The sequence below is a fragment of the Crinia signifera genome, chromosome 1 (assembly GCF_055691185.1).
Source record: "Crinia signifera chromosome 1, ASM5569118v1, whole genome shotgun sequence".
In the NCBI taxonomy this organism is placed as follows: domain Eukaryota; kingdom Metazoa; phylum Chordata; class Amphibia; order Anura; family Myobatrachidae; genus Crinia; species Crinia signifera.
The window spans coordinates 145,177,998-145,200,993 of NC_139217.1; the positions used below are offsets into that span (position 1 = coordinate 145,177,998).

At 40.3% G+C, this 22,996-nt stretch overlaps 1 protein-coding gene across 1 annotated transcript in view; it reads right to left on the reverse strand.

The window, feature by feature from the left end:
- Positions 1–22,996, reverse strand: part of LOC146061508 (bifunctional heparan sulfate N-deacetylase/N-sulfotransferase 3-like) — a 239,877-nt gene that overhangs the window by 47,131 nt on the left and 169,750 nt on the right. The window contains exons 7-9 of the mRNA XM_083174470.1: positions 18,900–19,082; positions 13,032–13,128; positions 2,583–2,706 (exon numbers count right to left, since the gene is read on the reverse strand). Coding sequence (XP_083030596.1) covers positions 2,583–2,706; positions 13,032–13,128; positions 18,900–19,082 — 404 coding nt within the window. The remainder of the gene's footprint in view (positions 1–2,582; positions 2,707–13,031; positions 13,129–18,899; positions 19,083–22,996) is intronic.

Sequence of the window (22,996 nt, forward strand, 5' to 3'; positions counted from 1 at the left end):
TTTTTAGATAATACTGTATCTCTGCATTAGTTTTTTGAAACCGCACAGTCAGAATGGAGCCTGTCATATATTTCGTTTGTTTATCATCTACAGCAGTAATTTTCAACCTTTTTACCTTGCGGCACACTTAATAAGATTTTCAAATTGCCAAGGCACACCATGAGATCCCCACAGAGCAAAACACATTGACCCCACAGGAAAAAAAATCAAACCAATTGGCCCCCATATATAAAAAATCACACTGGTCCCCACAGGTAACAAAAATAAAAAACATTGGCCCTTTACATGAAAAGAAGAGGCCAGTAAATAATCGTTGAACTGGTGGTGGCTGTAAACTGTTTTTGCCATCTCTAGATCTGGGGGCACACTTGAGAACAGCTCAAGACACACTAGTGTGCCATGGCACAGTGGTTGAAAAACAACGATCTACAGTAACAAGAGAATGCAGGGGAAAAAGAAAACCGTTATATTACCTCAAACTCGAACCAAGTGTTCCCAGAAAACTAACCTCTTTGGGCAGCTTATGATATTATAGAACCGGTCACATAAACTTCATAAGGTTTCCTACCGAACTTACATCCCCACTGTACAGTCAACACATAACCTCATAGATGTTATCTTTATTTACTTTCCCATCCTCCTGATCCTGATCACAAGTCAACATTGCTGTGTAACTATATCATACAGATATATGCACGCATACAATAGTAACATCTGAAAATATTAGCAATGTAACAAGTACCTTAACAAGGTCCATAAGGAGATTTTATAACTGTTTATGTTGCAGTAAATTTGGGGTTAGTGATCTATTCTTTAATTTTCACCACTTCCTCACTTACCCCAGCAACTCCCTTCTCTCTACTATATTGGTTGTTGGATGCAGGGCAGCAAATATATAAAATTTTATTTAATAAAACAAATGATATGCATATTGCATGGCATAGTGGTTCAGTTAGCACTGCTGCCTCCCATTGTGCTGACCATGGGCTGCATTCTGACTTGGTCATTATTGCTGCATAGGTTGCATGTATTCTATGCAGTATGTTTGAATGGATTATCTCCATTCCTATTGGTCTGTCTTTGGATCCAGGTTTTCTTGATGTCAATATGTAAAGCTCATACTGACAAAAACTCCTCTAATAAAAGCATATGTACAATTGCTATGACCAGACCTCCACTTCCAATGGTCCTGGACACCTCTGTGGAAGCAAATGTAATATGCCTGACCAGGCTGATCCATTTAACACCAAAGGTTGAATTGCATAATCCACAGAAAGCACTATGGCTACTTGCAGATTCTAGACTTAACCCTTTGAGTGCCAACATCTCTGTAAGAGACGTTCAAAATACAGTATCCGCTTTGGGGGTATCCGTGAGGCACTGTATATGAAGAGACAGTGGGCTCACTATCTATTCCTAGCCCTACCTTAAACTTCTAGCCGCCCATGGTCTCCTGGAGCTTCTTCATATCGGCTTGCATTTTCTTCAGAAATTCCGGGAAGGAGGCCCGTAGCATTACTTCCGGTCGGTGGTGGTGTGAAATTTGCAAAACCAATGTGTTTCAAGCCATAGGCTCTGTGTCAAGAATACATTGTTGAGGTGCTAAATAAGTCACCTGTGACAAAGCATGGATAATCTTAAAACTTGAACCATTGGGGTGCCTTGAGGACCGTGTTTAAGAACATCTGCTCTATACATCAGAGAATTACCAACTGTGGTAATACTGCTGTAAAATCTGCCCCCTTGCCTTAATAAAGGCTTCTGATTACAAATTGCAGGATGATGGCTCCAGATTAAAATAATTTCAAAAAGCATTTTTTAATGTATAAAGATTTTCAAATATTTACATTTTTTCCATGTTATGTTATTTTTTTTTAATATATTTTTACTTTCTGCATTAATGGATCTGAAAGGCAAATGAGCACATTCAGTTAGTGTTAAATGTTGCAGCCGGACCTATAAAATAAATGGGCATAATCCCACTTGGGATTCCCTGAGGGTGGACTAAAATCGCAGTTTAATTTGCTAAGAGGACATATGTGCAAACAAAATGGCAAAATCAGGGTTGATACAAGGAAAAATTACATTGGTAGGAATCAGTGGAATTATATTACATGATAATCCTCAATTTAAAGCGCAGGTTAAAGGCTATTTAATTGAATAGTCTTTTTACACGCCACATGGATTTTAGGCGGCAATTAGTAACTATTTCAATATGCCTGAAAACCTTTAAAGTTTGGCACCCATTGCAACTTCTCTGGTCCATGTTACTGTGAACACTTTGGCACCCATTGCAACTTCTCTGTACATGTTACTGTGAACACATTGGCACCCACTGCAACTTCTCTGGTCCATGTTACTGTGAACCTGTGACCTGTCCTAATAATATTTTTGTCAGCAAAACATTCCAATAGGTAAGTGTTTTAAATTGATTGTTTATCACTGAATAATTATTGCTTTGGAGTTTCAATAGTTAATAACAATACTAATACTACTACTACTACTACTACTACTACTACTAATAATAATAATAATAATAATAATAATAATAATAATAATAAAAATCTTAGTTTGACACTTACCAATCCAACCCTTTGTGGTAGTTATTTCCATTAAAGAATTGCACCTCTTCAAATGTTTTGGGGTTTGGTGAATTGCTGATGATAGCAGGATGCATAACCAAGAATAAGTATAAAGCTGTAGTCCCTGCAATTGTCATACACAAGGTTACACAACGCAAACCATTATCAGTTAAAGGCAATAGAGAAATACATTGTTTAACCCGTTGAGTGCCAAATGAATTTGTCAAAATAGGTGTGAAAATTGGCAAGAAAATGTTGTTATTCATAATGACTTGTAATGTTACCTTATATAGGAAATATAATCTTTTTTTACACAACATTTTTTATTTGAATTTATGTAACACATGTGAGGGACGGTAGCATTTTTAGTGGATATTTTGATCATCTCACACAGAGATGTTGTCACTCAAAGTGTTAAACAAAATGATGACAGTGTTCTACCAGCTCCTTAATGTTAGCGACAAAAGTACATTTTTGGAAATTAGTTTGAACAAATTTAGAGACTGGAATAGCTTTTACAATGTTCAGCCAAGGTTAAACTAGTTTCAACATGATCAGTCTGAGATTAAATTGATATATTTTACATATTTTTTTTTCTTTTGTGAATTGCAAATATTTGTGTTCAGAGTTCACATTAAAAACATAAAAAGGTACTTGTGTATTATAGCGGCGCCCCCGATTTCCATCGCGCAATGTTTTAATCACGTCGCATCGCATGCCATGCACCCGATGGCATGCGATGCGATGCGACGCGATGCGATTTTTGGCCCCTATACGATGAAAGATTGTATAAGCACCCTAAAGGGTGCTTTTAAGCACCGTAATGGGTGCTTACAATGTTAAATGCACCCCAACCCCACCCCACCCCCCCACTATAAACGTGAACCCGAAGCGTGGCGAGCGCAGCGAGCCGGCGAGGGGCGGCGGTACGCGTCCTCCAACCTTTTCATACCCCCACTATCCACGTCGGCGTGGAGTTGAGAATAGAAAGTGTGGCGAGCGCAGCGAGCCACCGAGCCTGAAGTGTGGCGAGCGCACGCGGATACCTTCACAGGTATCGGAGTGCCCTCGCGGGCTTCACAGGTATCCGCATCCGCTCGCCACCCATTAGGGTGCTTATACAATGTTTAATCGCATTGCATCGCATTGTATGGCATTGTATGCCATATACAATGTCATACAATTTTAAAATTGTATGGCATTGTACAATATTGAGCGATATCGCGTTGCATCGCATACCATCGTATGCCTTATGCGTATGCGATGCGATGGGCGCCGCCAAAATACACAAGTACCCATAAAAATACTAGTAAATAATTAAAGTATTTTACTGACTTAAAAAAAACAAACATAAAAATAGGCTAATTTTAAAACAAAGGTCCAAATGTAATAGGGATTTTTCTGAAAGTTTTCCCATTTTTTTTAAAGCAGCAATCAATTACATATCAAAATCAACCTATTTTTTTTATATATAAATGATTGCCATTTTAAAAATGTTTAAAAACTCTCCCAAAATCTCTCAATTTCTGATTCTCACATCCTATTACATTAGCTCCAACAATGGACTGGAGTTGAATGCAAACCTCAAATGTGAACCTTAAAAAGCAAACTGAGTATACACATCATGCTGTACATTTTAAATGCCAGTATTTTAAACAAATTGTAGAGATGATTTCATCACAAACATGTTTGAGGCCATTTTTCAAGTTTAGAAATTTTCAGCATCTCTACCTGCAAACAAGTGATGTTGCTGGCAATGGTTTGAGTATGATATCCAATGGTCAGAATATCACAATATCAACAGCAGAATCCCGATAGCCAAAATTCCAATCAATTTTGTTGAGAATTCTAACCATAATCATATTCCACCCTTCCCACAGCCTAAAGGGGTGTACACACGGAGCAAATTTGTGCTATTTTCTAAGCAATCTGACTAGATTGCTGAGAAAGTAAGCACAGAACTCTCTGTGTGTATGCTCCGAGAGATTAAATATCTCTTGCTAACTAAGTCAGTGCATGCAGTCACAATCTAGTCAGATTGCTTAGTAAATGACTGCAAATATCTCTGTGTGTACAGAATGAGAGATACTGATCACAATCTCTCATTCTGAACCATTATCCTGACTTTTTTTGCTTAAGCAAAATTGCTTAGCAAAATCGCTTAGCAAAATCACTTAGCACAAATCTCTGCATGTGTATGTGCTCCCCATGGGAGATCATGACACCAGCAAAATTGCTTAGCAAAATAGTTTAGCAAAATTGCTTAGCACAGATCTCTACGTGTGTATGCCCCTTAACTCTAATTGTCCCCTTTGGCAGCCTGGGATGCGGTCATTTGGTCTACTGCATTATGGTCGACAGCCATTAGGTCGAATCCATTAGGTCGACATGCTAAAAGGTCGACATGACTCTAGGTCGACATGGGAAAAGGTCGACATGATTCTAGTTCGAAAGGTCATTAGTTCGACAGGTCATTAGTTCGACAAGGTCATTAGTTCGACATTGTCTATGTCGACATTCACAAGGTCGACATGGAGTTTTTCACTGTTTTTTGAGCCAACATGTGCCGACAGGCGGTATTTCATGCCCTACCATCCACTAGGGCGTGGTGGGAGAATAAAATAGTGTGCCGAGCTTAGCGAGGCACCGTGCCCGACGCATAGCGAGCGCAGCGAGCGATGCGAGGGGATGCAGTGCACTTTAAACTGTGTCCATGTCGACTGTGTTGACATTCAGGTAAAAAAACAGTGAAAAACCCCATGTCGACCTTGTGAATGTCGACATAGACAATGTCGAACTAATAACCTTGTCGAACTAATGACCTGTCGAACTAATGACCTTTCGATCTAGAATCATGTCGACCTTTTCCCATGTCGACCTAGAGTCATGTCGACCTTTTAGCATGTCGACCTAATGGATTCGACCTAATGACTTTCGACCATAATGCAATAGACCAAATGATCCCAACCCGGCAGCCTAACCCTAACAATCCTCTTATTTAGCCTAAATCTATCCATCCCCTCCTTGAGCAAAAACCTTTCTCCTAGTGCCTAACCCTAATCCTAATACTCAACATTGGGATTCATTGGTAATTTTTCCTTTTGGATTCTGTAGCCAGTATTGTGACTGTCTGTATGGTGACAGCGACCATCTTTGTAATTATACTAAAATAAAAGTCAGTATATGAAAAGTAGTGTGTGGAATTCACAGAAACATTTTTGTAGGTTGACAGAAAAAAACAAATACTGTACATTTCCCAAAGCTTTTCTGCCATCTGAGTACCCAGGTCAACATACTGCTTGATTGACACTTTGAATAAAATTGATATAAAAACGATAATTTGAAGGATAACGTGGCACTATTACGAATACAGGTTCGCCTGTCTGAGTTTTAAAGGATCTACCCCTAGATCCTTAAAAGAGAACTATCGAAATGCGTGGAAAATACTATGGACTTGGGCACTCCTTCTTTGGGCATACCATGTGATGTATTAAAAGGAGAAAGTAAAAATAGGATGCTCCCCTTTCCAACTTTATTGTGGACTCTCGGATATAGAGATTTTTTCCTTTCTTGGCATGATGATGATGTGTTGTATAACATATATCAAGGTTTCTTTTATCTTCATTCAAAAACCTTTATTCAGCAGTCGGCAGCACAATGACAATAGTTCGGATCTCGCTTAAGAATGGCTGTAGCAGCAGCATGCTAAGAGTGACATTCCCAGGACACCGGACGCATCTCACACTGCGTCTGCAGCTCCCAGCTGGTACTTTATATATCTCTACTTCATCACTCTTCAAGGTTGAGTACATCTCCCCTATTACTTTTTTCTTATTCAGATAGCGTATTATTTTCTTTTGCAATCACGTTCTCATTTTAGAAAATGCAATCGTTCTTTTAGAAGTTTTCTAGACCTGATAATGTGTCACCTTTTTTTATTTTCAAATTATTTCACAGCAATATATTTTTTTGTATGAGTTTAATTGTCAAGTGACAGTGATACAGTAGGTGATGACAGTTAGCAAGTTCTAAGATAATACCTGCTTTTAACTGATTTCCAATGAAATGTGAGTAACACATAATATTTTTTTTTATTCCAATTGCCTGGAAAAGTGTCTGAAAATACTTGTAGTAATTTGTTTTGTTGATATATATTTTTGTGTTTATATAACAGGGCCATAACTACAGGTTTGATGCCACTCACCAGGAGTACTGATTAAGGGGGAGCACCATATGGTTCATCTTGCCAACACATATGGGCAAGTCTACTACCCACATAACCCATTCTAACCCTTTTTTCATTACACCGTATTCATAACATTAAAACTACTGTACATCTACTAGCTTTGGAATCATTTGCTTTGAGCGGGCTTACAATGTCATCCATTGGCAGCAAGTGAAACTACATCTACTAGCTTTTGAAGCATTTGCTTCGAGCGGGCTTACTAGTTCTTGATAATCAGAGAGAGGGAATTCGGCATCCTATGCCAGTCTTGGACTGTATTCTGATAGCACATAGCAGATAGCACATTATGCTCTGTCAAAGTAATTTCCAGTCAATTTTGAACATCTTACAGCTCACAATCTAGTTTTCACCAATATTGACCAAAGTGACAGAGCAGCAGCAAAACACGCAGGAGTTTATAGCACATCTACATTGTCACACACAGGAAAAGAAAAGTAAGTACAGTGCAAGATGTAATTGTCCATGGGCCCTTCCACCCACACTTGGATATTAAAAAGTACATGCACAATTTAACAAAATAAAGCACTTCAGGGACAGGGACTAGCCTTTTACAGCCAACTGAATGCTGTTGTATGATGCGCTGAACTCTGCTGTATTTTCTCTGCTGAGACTCCAGAATCTCAAGTGGCTGTGCTGTATAGTGACTGTGTATAGGGCATGCTGAACACTGAAGTATGTTGCTCTGTACTATGCTGTAATGACTGTATTGTGCCCAAAGATTCCAGACTCACAAGTGGGTGTGCTCTGTATAGTGACTGGGTAGCTGCTGTGTGCTGCCCTGTACCAATTACAGTATATCTATTGTTTGTACTGTTTGGTGCAGTTTGTTCATGTGCATCTATAAACCCAGTTACTATACAAACAGTGATTCTGTGAACTGAAAAATGGATAACGACCAGTTTACAGAAGAGCCACCTAATACTAATGCAGCTGCTGCCATCAGTCATGAATGGATAATGATCTGCAATATTTTTGCAATTCAATGGTAAATTTACACAAGGTTTGGCACTCCTTTGATGACACTGTGGGGATTCCAGCCCGGATGGAAGATACTTTATCTAATTTTGCAAATTTATTGCAACTTGACTGGGAGAGGGCTTCATCCGACTGAAGGCATGCTGGTTTGCACTGTATGAAAAAGCCGAACTGACCTATTGTTTGCTGCTCTGATCTCATTTGACAGGAACTCTGTTTTCTTATAAGTGATAGTTGATTGATATTCTCCAGTATGCTCTATTAGTTTTAACTTATCCTCTACCATGTTCGACTTTCTCCACCATCTTTCAAGTCTACGACCCCTTTTCTTGAGTTCACTAACACTGTTGTCAAACCAAGGGACTTGACAGTGTGGTGTACAGGGTCGTATACGCACAGGGGCTATAATATCCATTGCAGCTGTCACATCCCTGTTAGAGTAACAGACTAGGGAACAAGGATCTTCACAGGCCCCCCATTACTGCAGAGAGATTCAGGATTGCTGCAGGAGCCTGGAAAGTCATACCCCTTCTTGGGCAATATCTGGCAACTCCATGGGTAAAGTTTTATTTCGAGTGGTTACAACCAAATTCTATCTCAGTTCCATTTTACCCAAAAAGCCATTCCTCGGCTGTACTGTACTTTAAAAAACCACTGCCCACTGTCCAACAGTGGCCTGTCCCAGTCATTTAAATTAAAGCTGAAATGACTGGGCAGCCCACTGGGTGGGTGAATTGTCATAAGCAGATACAGAATCAATCAAACAACAGGTAATTCAGAGGCAGGCTACTCTGTGTATCACTGGCTTCACTAAGAGACATTCCACTGACAACTTTTTAGAAAAACTAAGAAATGTCATGTGAACATGGCTTGGACTCATCAGGATTTGTGATTTCTGATAACACCACAAATATTGTGAAAGCTTTACAGCTGTGTGAATTCCAACATATCCACTGCTTGGTGGTACAGGTTTTTTTTTTTTTTTTTGAATGACTGGGGCGTTCAGGGGATGTTGGTCAAAAAATGTTATGGTTTCTTGAACTTTGTGTACCCTGGACCACTTTTAGTAGAGGTTGAAGTACAGTATCATTATGACTGGCAGCATCAACAGCACTATTATTGAGTTTCTGCTCTTTCCTCTTTTAGCCATATTTAAAAAAGGTTTACACACTGCAACTCATATATATTTTAGTAATGGCAGTGTACCTAATTAACACTATTTTTTTAAAAAAAGGGGGGTCGCAAGGATGACTACAAGAGAACATGCGTGAGTTTTTTTGGGGCACACTTGAAAGATAATGAAAAAAAGGTTTATGTTGGTAATAAACAAATATAAAACGTAACTTTTAATAAATTATGTGCTAAAATGAGTAAACCCGTCAATGGTGCATACAAGAGGTGATTGGTACGATCACCCGATGGTGAGAGTCCAAAACAATATCTGGTAAGCTGGCGCAATGCTGGGGTGGTATATAAATAAATGCTGCCTGTTGAGTGAAGTATAGAGCTCAATTAGCACAAATGGAACAGGTTAACATGGCAGATAGTAGAATTGTGACGCATGACACACAACAGTCAATACAGCCTCCGTCCAATAAATCCAGTAAAATATATACAATTAAGGAGCAGAGAGGGAAAAATGGAATTCGAAACTTGGGATAAACATAAGGTGTTTCTGCTTTCCTGAAAATGTTATTACAACACCGGATATTCCCATTCACTGCAGTGCTACACACTACAGCACTTCACAGTCTATCTGAAACATTCACAGTAGTGCCACAAGAATGCTGCAGCCCACGGAGGGAGGGGCATTTACAGAGTCCAAAACACTCAAAATGCGACATTGGGAAGATGACATTTTGCCTCACTACCTGGAAATACCAAATTCAGATGGGTTCCATTTTCAGAAAAATTAACCCACACATCTCTACAGAAAACATACAGTACATGTGTTACATAACATTACTATTATCACATGAACATGAACTCCTACTTATACACACAGCACGTATCCAGTAATAAATCTATTACGTCTCATTAATATTTAATAAATTTGCAAAACGCATTGAATTCTAAGAAGTGGGTTTGAAAACATAAAATGAATGGAGGTCAGTTTTCCTTTGAACATTAAGTATTCTGTGCTCTACACACTGTTTATCGTCTCTGATCCTCTGGGACCACTAACAGTAAACATTTCCAGGATATCCTTGTTTTAAATTAATCAGGAACACTAATTAAGCCAGCTGTTTTGAAACAGTGATGTACTGAAAACATGCACCCTGAATTATTTCACCTGCTTTAAAAAATACCCTATTAGAAGTCCCTGGGAATCCTAATTAAGGAACTCTACTTTTTGACACCCCCATCATAATAAATACACTGATTAATTAATTAACTATGAAATAAAAAAGTCTAGCTACTCACCAGAGGAAATAGATGATACAAACAATTTTCTTAGACAAAATAATATTATTTTTGCTTTAATTTTAATGCCAAATGTCTTACATTATAATTATTAAAGGCATAGCGGGGTATGTAATAATGTGTGAGTTTTAAGAAGCAGTGACATTTTAGCAATTTTGATTGCAGATTTAGGACCTCTTTCAGACCTGATTACTACTGTGCGAAGTTGCAGATGACTGCGAGTAAATGGACAGATAGAAATCCTGCCCCGTGTATATTTGCGAGAGAATTGTGAAACTATCGTGGATCGCTCTCCACTCACAACTCCATATACAATTCCTGAACCCTCAAAAGATTACTTTCTTAAAATTTGCGACTGTGAAATGCTGACCGTGGCCAGTGCTAACGTAAACCCCAACTCCAAACACCAACTTCCTGTCAGTGAATCTCCGGCAACATTGCATTTATCATTTGGGCTCCCACATGTGCAATAATAATATTCATTGTATTTCTATAGTGCATGTCCTCCAACAGGACTCAAGTCGTTTTACAGACATCAAAAACAATACACATAAAAAGAGGATTTAGGTAATACAGCAATAGACAAGCAACATAGACCAAAGAAAACCTTGAGCACACAGAACGCATACTGCAAGCATTTTCAATAATAACTTCTATGGGTTGTGTATTCCACCTTAACAAGGTACCAGGTGAGGAAGCCATCTTGGGCACACTGCGTAGGATTACTTTGGGTGGAATAGGTTAGCCCTAGCATAAAAGACACAAAATGGTGTGATTGCAGCATAGAGTAGGGTCCCAACAAAACAGTCATGTCCATGTATTCTACATCCCATTCACAAGTGTATCCGATGAGGCAGCCATGTTGTGTGCACTAAGAAGGTTACACTGTGAGCCATACAAGGACTTAACTTATAAATGGGAAATTGGACAATGTGTAGTAGTAGTATGATATAAGCCCCATACACACTAGAAAATAAAGTGAAAGATATCATTCAGTTTTCATGGCAGAGGAGAAGCCACATAATGACCCTGAATTTTGTGGTGTAATGCAGTCTACAATTATGTTGGTTTGTTGTTTGCTTTGTGTTTTGCTTCAGTTCAACACCATTATAACGCCACTGCTGATATTTTTTTTAACCAGACCTTTCATATATTCATATACAAAACTGGTGTCCAAAGCGATAATGAATAAATAAATAAGGGTACAGAACCATGTGTTCATCCTGATAACTTTCACCACTCAGTAAACCTCCCCCTACATCAAAACATGTTAATCAAATCTAACAAATGTAAGGTCAATAACACTATAGGCCCCCATACACTATTTGGGGCCGATTTCACATGATTCTGGAGGATCGGGCTGAAGATCCTCTTCAAAAGACTGGGCGGCCGCTGATTGGCTGATAGCTATCCCCAAGCTCATTTCCTTCGCACATGGTTTTAAGTTTGTTCTTACATAAAGGCACACCCCCTCCCCTTCTATTTTCACTGTCTTTTCTGAAAAGAGTACATCACTCCAATTTTAAACCCCAATCGTGTGACTTGTTGCACCATGTTTCTGTTATAACAATTATATAATAATCATTTCCTTGAGTAATTAGAGGCGAGCGCAGCGAGCCCCGTGAGGGGACGCGGATTCGTTAAAATGTATTCCGCATCCCCTCGCCACGCTTCGGGCTCGGTGGCTCGCTACGCTCGCCACGCTCGCCACACGTTTATATCCAACTCCATGCGTAGTTGGATAGTGGGGAAATGAAAAGGACCCTTTTTCCCATAGAATCCTATGTTAAAATAAACTCAGTCCATTTTAACATTGAATCCTATGGAAAAATCGGGTCCATCGCATCGATCGCATCGCATGCGATTTTGGTCGCATACGATGGACCCGATTTTTAAATCGGCAGCCCAGATACTACATAAGTACTATATATATATATATATATATATATATATATATATATATATTATCTTTGATGTCTGTATTTCATTGGTGTTACAGACTCATTTCAGTGATTATTACCAGCTGACTTTTTATATTGGATCAAGTTGTATTACAAGTCTAGTGAACCTTTACATTGGGTACATCTGGTTTTAAATCAACTAGTAATAGGAATGTCATTTGCAATTAACTGAAATGAGCAGTTGTAAGGGTATTTGGGTGTGTAAAACAGCTGTGAAAAGGTTAGGAAAGACTGAGCAAAATATTGTATGTGGAATTAAAGAGGGGAAACGATGATGTATACAAAGGGTGTTTTCAGTCCTAAACTTTTTTTTTCCTTTATCACATTAGAACAGTTTTGAGTGTCCCTCCCAATAGAGAGAATCGGGGTTAAAAGTAATAAAGCTTCTAAAAATTAAAATAGATTATGTTGCACATAAAGTAGCATCCAATCAGATTATGTTTATCATTATGTCATCAGTTTGATATCTCCCATTTATTTGGAAGTCAATAGTTGGTGTTTTAGCATAATTATCATCATAAATGGTTCTTCCTAATAGAGCTCAATTGTGTATTAATCGGCCTAGGCTGGCATCTTAATTGAGTGCTGGGTAGGAGATTTTAATTTGATGATTGTTTGTTTATAATGTGAATGACTGTATATGAATGACTGTGAAAGACATAGCAGAGAATGGGATTCCTTGCGACTCCACTTCACTGGCAATCAGCAACCATGAGGGAAACTCTTGTGATTAGCTGGCTATCTGGTACTAAACATTTTGGACTATATGGTATAGATTAAGCACCTAACCTTACTAAAACAGCATGCAATGTGCTTTGTAATTAAGTAAATATAAGTGCTCACCAGTTTTCTGTGGTCCCACAACCAGAAATTTTGGCAGGCGATCACAGGTTTTTTCTTTCGACCATATATCACGATGGCGCTTATCATCACAGGGATTCTAAAACATATGCAAGAGGCAAAATGACTGTTTTTATACTATTGTACACAAAATGAATTTCACTTTCATAATCAAAGCTGCCATAAAATGGTGAAGTACCATATATCTTTAGGTATTTTAAACAAACGGCAGTAGTGGTGTGATCATCATTTTCTTTCAATGTTCCATCTTATTCACATCACAGATGTAGAAAACAAACAGCTCAAAGTGTACTAGTCAATGAGCTGCAATTTTGACTGCACAGTAATTAGTCTTAAACACATTTAAAGTAGTAGACAGCTATGGATCAAGACAAAACTGATAGGAAGGGACCATGGCAGAAAAATAGAGGAAGGTGTGGCATCATATCAAGGGGATTGACCTCCAAGAGTATGCTTTATCCATCAGCCATGCCCTCATGTTCATCGCTCTACTGTACCCTCTCCATTTACGCCACCCTCCTTACACACTTCCCAGCTCATGCCAACCTTTGGCCCCCCAGTCCTAACCACCTGGTCCCTCTTCCTACACACAGAACTGCTCGCCTCCACACCTCAATCTCAGATTGTTTTTCTGAAGACAAGGAGATGATGTGCACTGGATGCGGGGAACACTATATGAATGGAGGTGGGGGGCACAGGACAGGATGAGAAAGGGCAGTGAGATCGGGATGTGAGGAGGAACACTTGGCTGAATGAGCAGGGATCACTGTGACTGGAGTGGCTAGGGGATCTAGATGTGAGTGCAGTGAAATGTGGTCAGTGAGACAGTGTTTTGACTGTTTGCTGTTTGTGGAGGGAAGGCAAGGAGACACTGTGCTGCCAGGATTGGAAACAATGTCCTGCCATTTTCCACCTGGCCAATCATACTTGATTTCACAGCAGACTCATGAGCAGCTCTTCCTGCATCTTCTACCATCACTTATCCCTTGCTCCTTCACATGTTCACTACCCACTGTGTTTTTCAACTGTGCCAAGACCTGGTGCATGCCATTAGCAAATCTTTCCCCCTGTCTCTGTCTTTGTCCTTGCACTTTGTCCCTGGCTTTTATATACAGACTTCAGTCACTTCTGGGGTAGCCCAGGGGAGCACTAACAAGCTGACAGGCTGCAGCCTCATTGCCAGTGTGGCCAGCATTTTACTGCTGCCATCAGTGCATTGTGAGCACACTATGGGTCTTATTCTGATTGACTCGGTCGGATGCGTATTTTTGGACAGCCACCGAGTGTTCTTAGCCCTGCCTACCATACGGATCGCTCACACCATCCGAATAAGGTAAAACGCAGAGCGAACGGACCACGAGAGGATGTTTCATGTGAACACCTCCACCATCTGTGGGAACCTCCCCCATCCTCCGATGGTCGCCGACCATCGAATGATGGACCGTGTGGTCAGACAGCACCGAGTGCTCCAGACCCACTCGGACATTTTTCCATATGAAAGCAGGGATATGGGTGGGCAGCTGACAACCTGCTATGTCAGCTGTCCGCTCCCCACACGTGCGTCACGGCCGCATTACCATACGTACGCCCAGCGTTTTCATGGGAACGGCCATGAAACGCTGGGCATACGCATATGGTAATGAACCAAAACATCCCTTCATGCCCCTCTCCACCCCCTGCTCGGATGGGTCCGACTGATCATTTTCTGCACGGAATTCACATTGTGTTCGGACGTGCGAGGCATTCACACATGCGCAAAAAAACCTCTGCACATGTGTGAACGCCTCGCTCGTCCGCAAACACCAAACATCGGCTGTCCGAACGCACACGCAGTGGACCGACTCAATCAGAATAAGGCCCAATATTCAGTGAAGAGTGCTTTATGAATAATAATAATAATAAAAAAATGAAACAACATGTGCTTTGACCCCTTCCTCTGAATCCGCCACCAGTTGCAGATTAGGCAAAATGAAACTTGATGTGGGAAAAAGCCAAGGCTTCTGCATCATAGTGCTTTGTATGAAATTGTTAAGGGCACATGTTCTAAACTCTGTCCTCAGGACCCCACATAGTTCATGATTTTCAGATATCTGCACAGAATCACAATGTAACAATTAGCTTCTCTTGAAGACTTTATAAAATGTGTAATGACTACACCTGTCTACTTGCTGTGTTATCCGGAAATCGTTGACTGTATGAGGTCCTTAGGACCAAGTTTGAGAATCTTTGGCTTTGTGTAATCTAGTCAGAGCCGGCCCTAGCCTAAATGACGCCCTAGGCAAGATTTTGGCTGGTGCCCCCTAGCACCGCCACTAGTTCCGCCTCTGACCCTGCTCCCCTTTCCCAGCACCATCAACCCTCATCATAGCAGTCATCATTTTGGTGCTCCTACCCGCAATATTTTAAATCGAAACAGTGCACACATTCGGTGTGCAGCCCAAATAGGGGTGTATTCTTGCTGGGAAGGGGCATAGCCACCCAATAGTACCCCCAATTCAAATTATGCCACACAGTAGTGCAACTTTATTCACATTATATCATGCAATGGTGTCCCTTATTCACATTACATCACACAGTAGTACCACTTTACCTTATGTACATTACTCCTCACATTATTCACATTATACCCTTAGAAAAAAATCCTGACAAAATATTGTATTTTAAGCACCTCCATGGCCACACTGCAACCCAGCACAAATCAGTGTGTGCTGGGCAGAGGAGAAGAGCTGCTTCTGCTGTCACTTAAGGGGAGGGGGCCCAGGGCCCCCACTGGGCCCTTCCATCAGACTTTGGCCTGGGTAATTTGCACCCCCTACCCCTTTCTCTCGGCACCCCTGATAATACCACACAATAATGCCCCTTACACATGACACACATTATTAATGTCCTTATAACCATAATGCCCCTTACACATTATGCCAACCTTTATTAATACCCTTCATACACATAATGACACACATAATGCCCCTTACACATATGTTGCACATTATTAATGCCCTTATACACATGACACACATAATGCCCATTACACATATGTTCCACATTATTAATGCCCTTATACACATGACACACATAATGCCTGTTACACATATGTCACACATTATTAATGCCCTTATACACATGACACACATAATGCCCCTTACACATATGCTGAACACTATTGCACAACCAACCCACCCACAGACAGCACTCACACAGTCGCTAACACTGTGACCTCTGCCTCCACTTGGATACAGATGTTTCCTCATACATCTTGCCTCAATAGGCCATGCAGCTCCCGGCCAGTTCTGCTAACGTTGGGTGCCTTTTCTGCTGAAAATTCATCTTATTTGCATTGTTATGTAACCAGGACACACAAGGAGCTTCCAATGATTAAAATTATATGTGGCATGAATATATTCTGTGTGCGACTGTGGCTGTACCTGCATACAGAATGCTATGTTACAGTGATTTACATGAATACACTATTTCAGATACAGCTTCACTCACACACAGAATATAGGCATGCTGCATATCATTTTAATCAGCAGAAGCTGCTGATGCCCCATGGCATCTCAAATGCCCTAGGCAATTGCCTAGTTTGCCTATGCCTAAGGCCGGCTCTGAATCTAGTAGTTAGTCACTTCCAGTATTGTCTTTGTATGAAAAAGAAGTACATTTACAGCAAAAAAGATGCTTTGTGTGGCTTGACAGTAATTGTCAGTTAATGCTAAAGCCAAATGATCCTATTTGTACACAATTAAATAATGTAATAGTGTTATAGATATATTGGAGAGGAGTGTTTTGATGAAATGCAAAATTCCCATATTGCATATAAAATGTAATAAGAAATATCTGCATTTTTCCAAGACATATCAGTGATCTTTAAAAATCTATTTACAAAAAGTTCTTGCAGCTAAAACATTACTGTCCAAAAATCTTTGAATAACATGGAGAGCCTTCAAACACAGTTTACAGAGAAATACTATGACACCAAAATAATACAAGGTGCTTCCATGCTAGAAAGGAACTATCATACAGCACCACTATTTGAATACAAACAAAAATCGGAATCCAACATGAATAACAGTATATATTTCATCATGCAATACTCAGACCAATCAGACCAACCAGATGTGCAAGATGATCCATAAACACTATCCCTCTGAAGAAACATTTGCAGACATTCTACCACCGAAACCCAAATACAGAGAAAAAAAGCCTTGAAATGCTGAGTGAACCATAGGCATCAATGTTAAATGGATATTATGGTCTAGTGCAGTACAAGACAACCCAGAAAACATGTATCCAAAGCTATGCAAACTGTACAGTATGGTACAATGAAAAAAATATTTATCAATTGAAAATATATTGCACAGTAGATACTTGTACAGGTGAAAAATAGAACATAGATGTCAGCTGTGACCTGTATTGGCGACCTGTACTGATGGGTTTAGTGCAGCGGTTCTCAAACCGTGGGTCCTGACCACAAAGTGGGTTCTGACCTTCTCAGCATGGGGTCGCGACTCCATGTTGCCGACCATCAGGCTGATGACTTTTCTAATCTCAGTCAGTGATTCAAGGAGTCTGAACAATCTGTTGAATTGTCTGTTATGTTAGACTCCTCCCATCATTTTGTGCCTCCACAATGCTGCCATGTATGTGCCGTCTGCTGACTACACATCTGATGTGATGACCTTCTGCAGCCGGGGTCCTATCATTATTTTTATTGTCTGATGGAGTCCCACAGCAAGATAGTTTGAGGACCCCTGGTTTAGTGTGATTCCCCTAAATTTAAAATAAAGACAGTCAAAATATCGACATGTTCAAAATGCCAACATTTATCATGCCAACATGGTCAAAATGCAGACACTGTCAATATGTTGACATTTAAAGTGAAGATATGTTGACATGGACACTGTATAAGTGTATGGTGTCCAATCGCTATGCTTCGTACTTGGTGCCTATTATACTCTATCTCTATGACCACTTGGATCGTGAACTAAGAACAAGTCAGTTTCAAAGAAATGAATCACGGAAAACGCATGTCAACTTTTTGCCATGTCGACAAATTAAATGTCGGTATTATGACTGTGGCAAAATATTGACCAGCATAAGGAAAGTCAGCATTTAGAACGTGTCAGTAATTTAACTGTCTGCCAATGGTTGTCGGTATTCTGACCATCTGTATTTTGACTGTCTGTAAATCGACTGCATCCCTTAGTGATACCATCCTTTTACATTTGGTTGTTGTATTCTATTTTTCAACTAAAATCTATAAACATACAACTATAGGTTAGTAAGGCATCAGTTAAAAGTGATTTTAAGTGAAATTATTGCTCCAGTCTTATAAGATAAAAATGTCAATGTGAAATGTGATAGAATTATTCCATGTACAAACTACTGCATAACCCATACAGTGAGACATTCCGGCAGCTTCTAGTCAGCTATCTATCTAGCTTATATATATAGCTTTAAAAACAAGTTTTGAAATGCATATACTTAAAGTAATGTGCAGCACTGTCTGCCAGTGATTTATATAGGAATCTTTCCCGGCTCAGCCCAAACCCTGAGGCTCTTTTGACAGAATTGAAAACTAAAAACACGTTACTTTATCTACTTAGGTTTTGCTTCTATTCCATGATTTCAGAAACTCACTAAATAAATTCATATTGAAGCATTTCAGTATTCCCCATATATTTCCTGAAAGAGTAGGATCCGGCTTTTTCGTTATGTATGTGTAGCTAGAGTAATTGGTATGAATTCTGTATAAAATACGTATTTGTAGGAGAAAAACTGCATAGAAGAAAAGTGGCTTATCTGAATTTCCATTCAGATCATATACAATATGGGTTTCATTTATACACTCACCTGCCATACAGGATCTCTCTGTTTGGGGAACAGCTGAAAGTATTTGTCAGCCAGTTGAACTGGAGGAAGAGTTTGCAACTTTAAATTAGTCCAGGTCTGTACAAACTTAGCCAGATTAACAAAGGTATATAAACCAAGTCTGTCATTGCCATAGTTGGATAAGTGGGTCATGAAGATGCTGATCTGCAATACAAAATAATAGAAAAATATTAGTTTGCAGTTATATTTTGTGCCACTAGGGGACACTACTGTTACACTTTTTTGTGTAAATCTTCATTTGATTCTATTTTTAAACCTTTTTTTTATTGAACTACATATCTTCAGGGCAGGTTAAATTACATATAAGTGTAATGGCTGTGAAACATATTAGGCTATTACAAACATTTTAATGTTTATTACAGTATCAGTTAATATCTTCTCTTTATCTTTTTACCCACAGCTAAAATACAGGATGAAGGCACTTATGTTTTGCCTGTTGCCTGGAAAACTCTATTATCATAAAAAAATAAAAATAAATATATTAAATTCTTCAGCGGAAGATACATACAACAATATGTATTTGATCTTCTCATTATACTGATGTTCAAATATATGCATGCTATTGGCTAAACTGTGTGCATGTATGTAATTAAATGCTGAATCAAATGATCTATATTACACCTACATCCACAATAACGCATAAAAAGGCAATCCAAAAGACATAAGCAGAAATCTCAGTATTTATAGGGTAATACATGCATATACTCTCCATGAGGTAGGCATATCATTACCCAAGTCTACCATACAGAGAATACTTCACAGATGCCAGAGCCAGAACCCCAATAATATATTTTTGGTAGCATTAGGCTGGGGTAGAGGGCGGTGGGGTGGTTAGGATGCTGAGTGGAGGGAATTGATAGGGTTAGGCTGCAGGGAAGAAGAGTTAGGTACTTACATCAGGAGGTTAGGGTTAGGCTGATGGGCATGGGGGGTTAGGATTAGGTGGTGGGGTACAGGGGCTAGGGATAGGCACTATTTGGGAGGGTTAGGCTGTGGCGGGGGGGGGGGAGTTAGAGTTAGGCTGTAGAGGTAGAGTTAGTGTTGGGGGGAGGGGAGGGGAAAAGAAAGTATACTTATGTGAGCCCTGTTGGGGTTCCCCCCATCAGGAAGCTGCCGTCGGTATTCTGACTGCGAACATACAGTACTATTTATTTCTAATGCTATGGAATATTCTGCATGTTCTATTAACTGCTGAATCCTAGTGAAGTCAGTCTACATTGTAGATGCACAGAGTGTGGTTTTCTATGAGGATTTAAAGCTTTTTTCCAAGTGAACCACGCAAGAGACTTCCTGTGCTTATAAAGACTCTATGACTTTGGGGAGGTCAGCAGAGCAGTACTTTAAAAGCACAAGACAGAAAGAAAAAATATTCTGTCCTATTTCTACTTGATAGACTTATAAAAGCTCCCTACAGGCAAGAAAATAGGATTTAGGAACAGATCTTTATCACCTGAACTGTAACCTTGTACATTAGATATTATTGATCTGTCATTGTTTGCAAACAGTAGAGAAACAGCAAAGAAATATGTGCACATTGTTTTTCATTGTTAGGTAAATAAGTAATGCAATAAAGACACAAATTGGTAAGTAAACAACTTATAGATAAGTCTACTTGCTAAAATTATTTTACGAGATTAGCAGACTCAATACATTTTGTTTGATATAGGAAGAAATGTTTAGGGGCTGATGTTCTAAGCCAGGAGTAGTAATCTCCAGTCCTCGATAGCTACCAACAGTTAATGTTTTCCAGGTCCCATCACAAAAGCGCAAGGGAATTAGCTCCACCTGTGGATCTTTTAAATTGTATCAGTGAGTAATGAGTGCACCTGTGCGCTAGCTACTGTAGGTAGTCTGGAAAAATGCAAACTGTTGGTAGCTCTCGAGGAGATGGCAACTCCTGCGCTAAGCCTTGTAGGGCATGATGTGCTACACTTGAAAAGTGATCAAATGGAGAGTAATAAAGCACCAGCCAAACAGCTCCTGTCATGTCACAAACAGTTTGAAAAATGACAATAAGGAGCTGATTGGTTGTTGGTATATCACTCTCCATTTTACTGCTTTTCAAGGTTCAGTATATCTCCATTGTAGGGTGATATAGTGGAGAGAGATACAATGCCAACCAATCAGCTCCTGTAATTTTTTAAACACAGCCTGTAACATCGCAGTTATGAGCTGGTTGGCTTGTACTTTATCTCTCTATACTTTATCATTTTGACTATATTATATCCAGTCTAGTGTTCTAGTATAGTCAAAATTGCACATAGTAAATATCTCTAGTAGATATAGTCAAAATCTCAAGAAAATATAGTCAAGATTGTATGATTCTGGGATCCGGGGAGTTCAAGGGAAATCGTACAGTCAAAATTGTCCATAGCCAAAATCGAACTGTGTGTATGCACCTTTAATAGGGAAGCCAATCCTGGGGCATTTTTTCAATCCCGGGATTCGGGATTGAAAAATGCTCAATCCCGGGATTCCCAGGATCCCGGGATTGGCTTTCCTAATAAAAAGACTGCCCCACAATCACTTACATTTTGAGGGTTTGCCTGGTGGGGGGACGGGTCGTCAATGACGCTGGGTGCGTACTGGCTGGGTGGGCGGGTGGATGCGCTGGCTGGCTGGGTAGGCACACTGGCTGGGCGGGCGGGTAGGCACACTGGCTGGGCGGGCAGGTAGGCACACTGGCTGGGCGGGTAGGCAGACGCTGCCCGCTGCCCGCGCATGCGCAGTCTAATCCCGAAATCCCGGGATTGGAAACTCCAATCCCGGGATTGAAATCCTGGTGTTTTGGGGGCCAAATCCCGGGATCCCGCCGATCCCGATCCCGGGATTGGCCACCCTAACCTTTACTAGAACTAGAATAGTGTAAACAAATCCACATTCAGTATACGTAGTGTTCAAATTTATTAAATTTCATAATTCAGTGATGAATACTCAGAATATTTTGAACTAAGATCTCTGGTACTTGTGCAGTAGCGCACGCAGGGGTAGTTTCCGAGTACCCAGGAACCCACCCAGGAATCTAAGGGCACCAGACTGAAAGCTGAGGGTCCCCTCTTTCCATGGGTACAAGAATTAAAAAAATCGGCCCTTGGGAACCAGAGATATATGACTTCAAAGCAGTGGTCCCCATCCAAGCCTGTAAATTGCTCTTCCCAGTCAGATATTTCAGGTTCTGTCTGACATAGAGGGTATATTCCAAAAGCTGGGACTCTCCCACTTTGAAGGACACTAGTAACTTGTCTCTGCTATTCCCAGAACCAGATATATCAGCCTTCAAGCAGCTGGTTACTGCTCCAGCTCCACACACCTGGGATGTAGTTTTATATTCTCGTTGGCAGATTGCTCTGCCTCCTGAATCTGATCCCCTAGTCCCCAATACCATTTGGTAGGTGGGATTCTCTAGTTTTTAATTCCATTAAAATCCAAGAAATCTATTCCCGGGAACTGGAGATATCTGCAGTCAAGCAAGCTGTCCTCCCACCAGAAAATTATGAATAATAAGCCGACTCCACTATACACCCCTCCTCTGCGTATTTAACATCCTCTACCACCCTGGAAGTTATGTATCATGGCCACTTCATTCAGCCCAATGCCCCCTTCTCCCACCATCTGTGCAGTAAAGGGGTAATTAGTGGAAATTACTGATCCAGGCCCTATATGTAGTTCCCTGTCACTGTCACACCAGGGGGCTTAGTCGACAAGACTGAGACCTCTGGTGGGGACCTGGACCGGTACCTGAACCGGGGAGGTTGGAGAGGACCCTTGCGCATGAACTGCGCGACAGTGCACCCAGAGCCAATAAGCAGTCAAAGGTAAAATACAACCAGATTTATTATGCAGAAGGTTGTAACGGTACAGGCAGTAAAGTATGCAGGAGTAATGACAGTTCATGCAGATTGCAATACTTTACAGATGTGATGAATGGTATCGATGGTGGAACATTGGATCCGGATATCGGATATGGAGATGACTGTGGGTCTGGAATGACGGACGGGAGATGACTGTGGGTCCGGAGTGACGGACGGGAGATGACTGTGGGTCCGGAATGACGGACG